Source organism: Lissotriton helveticus, chromosome 6, assembly GCF_964261635.1.
Source record: "Lissotriton helveticus chromosome 6, aLisHel1.1, whole genome shotgun sequence".
Taxonomy (NCBI): Eukaryota; Metazoa; Chordata; class Amphibia; order Caudata; family Salamandridae; genus Lissotriton; species Lissotriton helveticus.
Genome location: NC_136067.1, coordinates 1,891,637,286 through 1,891,644,205, shown reverse-complemented (window position 1 = coordinate 1,891,644,205; position 6,920 = coordinate 1,891,637,286). Strand labels below are relative to the sequence as shown.

Sequence of the window (6,920 nt, the reverse complement as noted above, 5' to 3'; positions counted from 1 at the left end):
GTTTATATCCCAATTCTGATGATTCTAGGAGTTATAATTAACAAGTTTTGTTATGTCATTTAACGGTGCTCAATCACCGCCCTTCACAGCATCTGCGGCTGAGTCAGCCCTCCTCAGCAGCGCGGCTGCTGGAGCCGCGGGCATTGAACCGGTTCCCCCCGGCAGCGCCCAGAGGATGCTCCGTCCTTGGCCGTGGGCGCGCTCTCAGGGGGTGTGCTGCAAATGTAACTGGCCCAGGGGGAGGGGATTCCCGGTGAACGCCGCAGGCACTCACAGGTGAAAGCGCGCGACTCACGAGAGCCCGGCTACCCTATTTGGCGTCGGTCACCGACAGGTGTGCGTTCGCGCATGCGCACCTCAGATCCCAGGTCCAACGTGAGAAGAGGGGAGGGCCCCCGGCTCGCGCACAGAGGCCGTGCACCGGCGGCTGCTCTGGGGTCTGTCGGAACAGGTAACCCGGGAAAGCAGGCTTCCAGCTGCAAGGGACGAATGCACGCGCTCCGGCATGCACACGAACTCTGAGGGGGGATACGGGCTTGCAAAGGGTTGCACTTTCAATACAAAGGTATGTGCATGCACAAGAGAGACCAGGAGCTGTGCGGCGGGGCTCGTCTATGCACAGCAGTGCTATAGGAGTCAGGGGAAAGGGATATATGGCAGAGCGCTTGCATGAACTACATATGTATGGGAAAACAGGGTGTTGCGTGCACAAGAGATGGTGATGGGATGGCCACGACGGAATTGATGCATGCTGCAGGAGGTGAGGACCAGGTGGCTTGCACGACGGGGTGCATGCATGATTGCTCTGTGGAGGACGCCCAGGGGTTTATAAGGTAGGAATCTTGCAAGCACTGTATACTCACGAGAGGTAATAGTAGTGTTGATGCATGCAAGCAGAGGTGTGGGAGATCTGTGGTTTGAACGGCAGGGCTCGTGCATGCACAATAGTAGTATAGGCGATTAGGGGGTTGGCCGGAAGGGCTTGTGCACCGACAAGAGAATGCAGACGAGATCACGGGGTTGAACGGCAGGAATCCTGCATGCACAATGGGGGACCCAGGGGCGTGTTGAACGGCAGGGCTCGGGCATTCCCAGGAGGGATGCCGCGTGCGCCAGGGAGCGCGAGAGTCCGAGAAAAGATGTGTCCCAGAGGTGCGTGGCCATGTGTGTGCCTGTGAGGGCGGCTGCAGGCAGAGCTCGGGGAGGAAAGTCGTGCCTGTGCTCCGCTTCCTGTCAGGAGAGCAGCCTCTGTCAAACAATGACAGGTGCCCCCGGGCAGAGGGTCCTGTCAGGGTGACGCGCCGCCTCGCGGGACGGGCGACGCTGACGGCGCTGCTGCTCTTCTCTTGCAGACAATAGCGGCCCCCGGATGCCCCCTGCTGCCGACAATGTGTCATGGAATGAGGTCCAGAAGAGGAGGCCCCTCCCCCGGCGCCCTGCTGCTGTGCCTGCACCTCGCGCTGAGCCTGGGCCCTGCACGCGCCTCCCCCTGTGAGTAACCCTGCTCGCTGCCTTTGAGAAATAATGAGCGCGGTGCCTGCACTGAACCTATGCCACCCCTCCCCCACCAGACCGGGAGCCAGGTCCAAGTGCTTTTGTTTGTGTCTCGTTACTGCACAATTTCTAACGCGCGGTGTAAAGGCTCTGTACAGAGTGATGTAGAAGGAGGCCCTGGACCCCATGAAAGCAAGGACATAGGCCTTCTGACTGGTGGTTCGGACTGTAAGATTGAGGAATAATAAGGGTTCATTGGTTCGCTCATACCCCCGTACCCAGGTGCCACTGTACCTGCTGCACCATTTATAGCTATGCCCCCGTACAGGACTGAAGGCTACAGACGCAGCACCGAACATGATGCATTATTGACACTATTAGCAGAATTGTTTAGAACCATCAGGGCAGGACCCAATCAGTGCTTTTTCGGGTCTTAGCTGAAGTAACCTACTGCCATTCCTACTCCTGAGAGTGTGCCTACATTTGATGCTTCTCGCAGCAGTTTAGTGCCCAATAGCAAGTGGGGGCATCGGTTGTGCCCGAAGCACCATGGCAGTGCAAACGTCCTCACTGCAGTGTAAACATAGGCCTCACTCCTCCTTCTGTGTACACAAGAGCCTCTAGCAATGTCAAAGAAGGAAGTTCAAAAGCATTGTCCTGGGACAACCACACAGATTTAACATCCTACACTGTTCTCCTTGATACTAGGAAAGTTACTCTTTTAAGTCTGGCTTGTTGGGTACCGCAAGTTCACGATGGCTCCTGGAGACCACACAGAGGGATATTTGGTGCTTCAGACTTCTCAATAAAAGACACACAATTGATGGACGGAATGCAGAACAAATCCAAAAATTCACCCCTAGTCAAAAGATCTGGGTTAAATCCATTGTTCTTTTGCTCACCATGCCACCCCAGTTTAGACCTGGCCATATGCAAATCAGTCTTGACCCTGTGCCTCCTGGGAACAGTCCAACCCAAACTGCCAAGCCAGGTCCTCCCTGGACCGGAAACAAGCATCCTAGGACCGGCTTCTCAGTGGCGCACTCACTGCTGCCATGATTGTGGCCATCCTAATTTCCACTGTTTGTGCTCTGTCTCTTTTTCTGTCGACTTTGCCGAGCCTCACAGACCTGTCCTGAGAATTAGGTTTTCACGTTGGGTGTCCAGAGTATGAGAGCTTCAATCTGGTCATGTCCTCTTCAAATGAAAATTCTGCATTGAGTCAGTCATTGATACATCTCTTTTCAGTGGCTGTCCATGGTATTCTTAGAAGTCTCTTCCAACACCACACTTCAAAGGCATCTTCCTGTACTGTTTCATTTTGTAACATTGCCATCCACACACCGTCATGGGAATACCGTATCTGGCACAATTCTAACTTTTGTTCTTCTATATATATCATTGCATTTGAAAATATTTTCCAAGTCTTTCATCACACAACTGTCCAGTGTTAATCTGCAGTATTAACTTGATCATGTCTTGACTACTGGACCCTTTAATATTCATAGTGACCCCAGATGACAAGCTACCCACAAAATGTGCGTCTTCACCATCAACTTTAAAGTTAGTTGCTGCACCTGTTTTCATCATTTGGACTTTTTTTTACATTTTGACCTAGTTACAATTTTTCAGTATGCTAAACCTGCCTCTCCAGATTCATTTAATCAAAATAATATATAAATAAATAAATTACACATAAACAAAAGAACTTTGGGTCAGCCCGTTTTTATCAGTTGGTCTGTTCCGCTGACAGTCACATTTTTCTCCTACCCACCACAGCATATAGCATGGGTCAATGGTCCAGGCCACTTCAGCTTTTGATTCTCTCGCTCTATCAGAGACCGCATTTTCCATCTCATATGCTCGCAGCTGCTTAAAAAAAGTGCATTCATGCCCCATGACTGGTGGGCCCATATTTCACCTTGTCTGTGTTTTTTCTTTCCATTCTTTACTTTGTTTTTAATTCATTCTTGTGTGTTTCAAGTCTGCCTTCAGGTTACAGTTTTTCATTTATTGAAAGGTGTTGGGACGTGAATGTCCCCTGCATGGTGTACTGTGAGTAGCTGGTATTCCAGTCTTTTGATTTTAGCCCTAGTCTCTCACTAATCCACTGTGTTCGCAGAGGCCTAGGCTCGCCCATTTACACGAGTGAGGTCGTGGACCTTTGCTGTGATCTGGCGGAACCTCATTTAGCAGACAGTGGACTATCATCCCTGTTGTGGGTTTAGCATGTAGTGGTGGTGGCAGGGTACCATGTTTTGTGAATCAGTAATTGTGACAAGACCTTTTTATCTGCATCACTGTAGCCACCAGCTGTACAACATGGCAAATAAAACATTTAAAATCTCTCTACTATTTGGATTTATAATGTTTTCAGCCAAGCTGTGCAGTTGCGTGAGTGCTGTGCAGCACGGTTGAAATAAAAAAAAAAATCAAAATCTCTACTATTTGGATTTATAATATTTTCAGCAATGTTGTGCAGTTGTGTGGGTGCTGTGCAGCATGGTTGAAAGTTTAAAATAAACATACCAAATCTCTACTATTTGCAATTTAAATTTTTTAAGTCATACTGTACAGCATGGCTGAAAGTTAAAACAAACAAAAAAGTGCTATAATGCAGCCAGCTTCGACCTTTTGATAGCTTTTTCATTTAAACTTTAAGTTATTCTGCTGAGTAGGTGGGCTGGGATACAACATTGATAAAAAAATATTGTCAAAGCTAATAGATGTCGGATAGGCAAGATCTATTGTCTTTATCAATGCTTTTTTTGTACAGCAAATGTTTGTTTGTTTGTGTCAGGGCTGAATATGCAGGTGCTTGTTAGGCTCGCACTGAGGTTTTGAAGGAGACATGTGAGCTGCTGACCTGCACCCACCCGGTGTGGGACTACCTGTATATTCCTGATACACTTCTATGTGTCTGTTGTTTGCTGGTACTCAGATCCGCAGTTGTGGCTTACCCTCATAGCTACTAGTGGCCAACAGCACCTCATTGAAAGAATGGGCAGTACTTGTGGCAAAGGAGGGAGAGCAAGCAAACCCTTTGACCAGGACAGATTTGTGTATAATGGTAACGAGAAATGGTTGCCTTCCTTGCAAGTTTTTCTTGTTTTGATGTTTTTGTCATGTCCATGGTGGAAGGGCATGAAGGATGCAGTGTGGTTGTTGTTGTGTGGTGAGGTTTAATAGACACATGTGAGGCAAAGTGTTAAAAGAATCTATAGGCGCTGTGAAGCTTCGAGAGGAGCTTGGAGGTGCTTGGACCTGTGGGCGGGTCTCAGAGTGACTCTAAGATTGGGGTGTCTGTTTGGTTACAAGTAACAGGAAGGTAAATGTTACAACGTGCACATTTGTGCACAAAGGAGTGAAATTACCCTCCAGGAGCCATTAGACGTGCTGCATGAATGGAAGTGTGGACATTGGAAAAGCATGAGGGAGTGGGAAGGTGTGACGTGAGTCTGTGGACAAAAGAGGAATAAGTAGATGGATGAAATAAAGTTTTGGTTTATGTTCATTGTGTTTGTGTTGGGCATGGTGCCACTGTACCTGCTGCAGAAATGTAATGTCCGGTCTGGTAAGTGTAGTTCAGAATCAACGATATAAAGAGAGAGGTGTGTTGTTGTTGGTGTGTGTGTGTGTGCCTTGAAGCAGGGTTATAAGCTGTGGTGTTATTAAAAAATAGCCATGAAAGAGCATACTATGTATTTTAACATGGCGCTAGGGTCAACGTTTATATTCTAGTACAGCCTGTGTGTGAGATCTCCTGGTGCAATTAAAGGAATTGTGTTTTTTTGTTTCTTTAAAAAGCCAACTGAAATATTAGCATAGGTTTAATGTTTCCAGGAGTTCTTATTGTCCTGGTGTCACTGCGCTTTCTGTTTGAAAGTAAAGTAAGCTCCTGGAAGTGCTTGTTCAAACGATAGCAAAGAAAGAGGTGATTTGTGGTGCTGAGAAGAGCAGTGATGTTGTGTTATTTTTTGTGAAGAACCTATTTGCCTATGCTGACTTGTCCCGATGTAGTTTTCGGAAATCGGGACACGATGCACGTTTAGCAGCGCCTGAACGGTTGACTGCTTTCATTCTAGGCAGCAACACGTAGGCAGGGAGCGTGCTGTTTAGGTCTCGCCAGCGAGACCTATTGTTGTTGTTTTGCCTCCCAAGGGAGACAGCCCGGTGCACGAGCCGCTTAGGGTCTGTGGACGCGCTTCGCGTGCGCACACACACACAGCGTTACTGAGGCCGGCCGAAGGCACGCACACACGCGCATACACACACAGACAGAGACAGACATACATACATGCACACACACACACACACCGCCGCCGCCCCCCCACGCACACACGCACACAGATCACACACACACACACCGCAACGCCGCCGCCTCCCCCCACTCCCTCTCCCCCCCCACAATTAAGCCCCACTTACCGCATCAGCGCCTCAGCCACCACTCCTGACTTCTGCTGCCACCGGGGAGCCCCGCTTCACCACTGCTCCTGGGCCATCCACTCCGTGGGCGCGGGCTTCTCGCAGAAGACGGAAGTTCCGCCCCACGACAGGCGTGACGCTCCCGAACTTCCGGTTTCGGGATGTGGACGCTCACGGCTTGTTTGCTTGTTGTCTCCTTTATGTGGTAAGCTGTGTGTGTTCTAAACAAATATTGGGCACTTATTTGGATTACTAATGTTCTTTGATTGCATTAGAAACGAATGGCTAATCGTCAGTGATAATATTTTCCTTTCTCCTTTTGATTATACGGTGTCTTAATATTGTGGAGTTACTCTTGTTAGATTGATATATGTATGCTCAGGGCTCGCACTGCTGTATGTTTTTTTGTGGTCTGGATTGACAGCGTAGCTATCATCAGACAAATACGTGAGCGTCACTTCAGTGGGCTTTGGCTTCACCCACATGTTTGGAGTCAGGTGTACATGTTTTGATTGTGTAGACAATGCATACTGCCACAAAAAAAGTGCTTTCCTTCCAGCAGCTGTGATCATTTTGTTTATCAGCTGCCTAAACTTGAATTTTCAGGATCACGCGTATGACATGGGAATTCTTTTTCAATGTCTCCGATAACGAGATAATGTATGTTGCATTTCGGCAGCACAGATGGAAGGAGGGCAGTCGTTAGCCTGTATGACTTGATGATGCAATTGTCATCTGACATCCACCAATATTAATCAACAGTTATTTGCTTCCACACAAATAAACATCCATTCCCTTGCTATTTGCTTGTAATGCTTCACATTCCCATTCAATACCCCAAAGCTGCTGTAGCCTGTCTTACGAGCGGAGCCTCCCTGCTCATGGTTCAGCCGTGAGTGTCAAAGGCACTCGATGCTGTGTGCAGGGTCTGCCGACAGCTGGGTCTAGGCAAATAAAACCGATTAAGTGCATGCTGGAGTCAGCTTGTGGTGACAGCACCC

The 6,920-nt window shown here is 48.5% G+C and overlaps 1 protein-coding gene across 3 annotated transcripts in view; it reads left to right on the top strand.

Annotated features, from left to right (window-relative positions):
• The first annotated feature begins 322 nt into the window (after positions 1–322).
• SUSD4 (sushi domain containing 4) overlaps positions 323–6,920 on the top strand; it is a 157,575-nt gene continuing 150,977 nt past the window's right edge. For 2 of the 3 annotated variants that reach the window (XM_078649835.1, XM_078649834.1), the window contains exons 1-2: positions 455–565; positions 1,353–1,491. In XM_078649835.1, coding sequence (XP_078505961.1) covers positions 506–565; positions 1,353–1,491 — 199 coding nt within the window. In that variant the 5' untranslated portion in view covers positions 455–505. The other variant, XM_078649837.1, reaches the window with a different exon arrangement.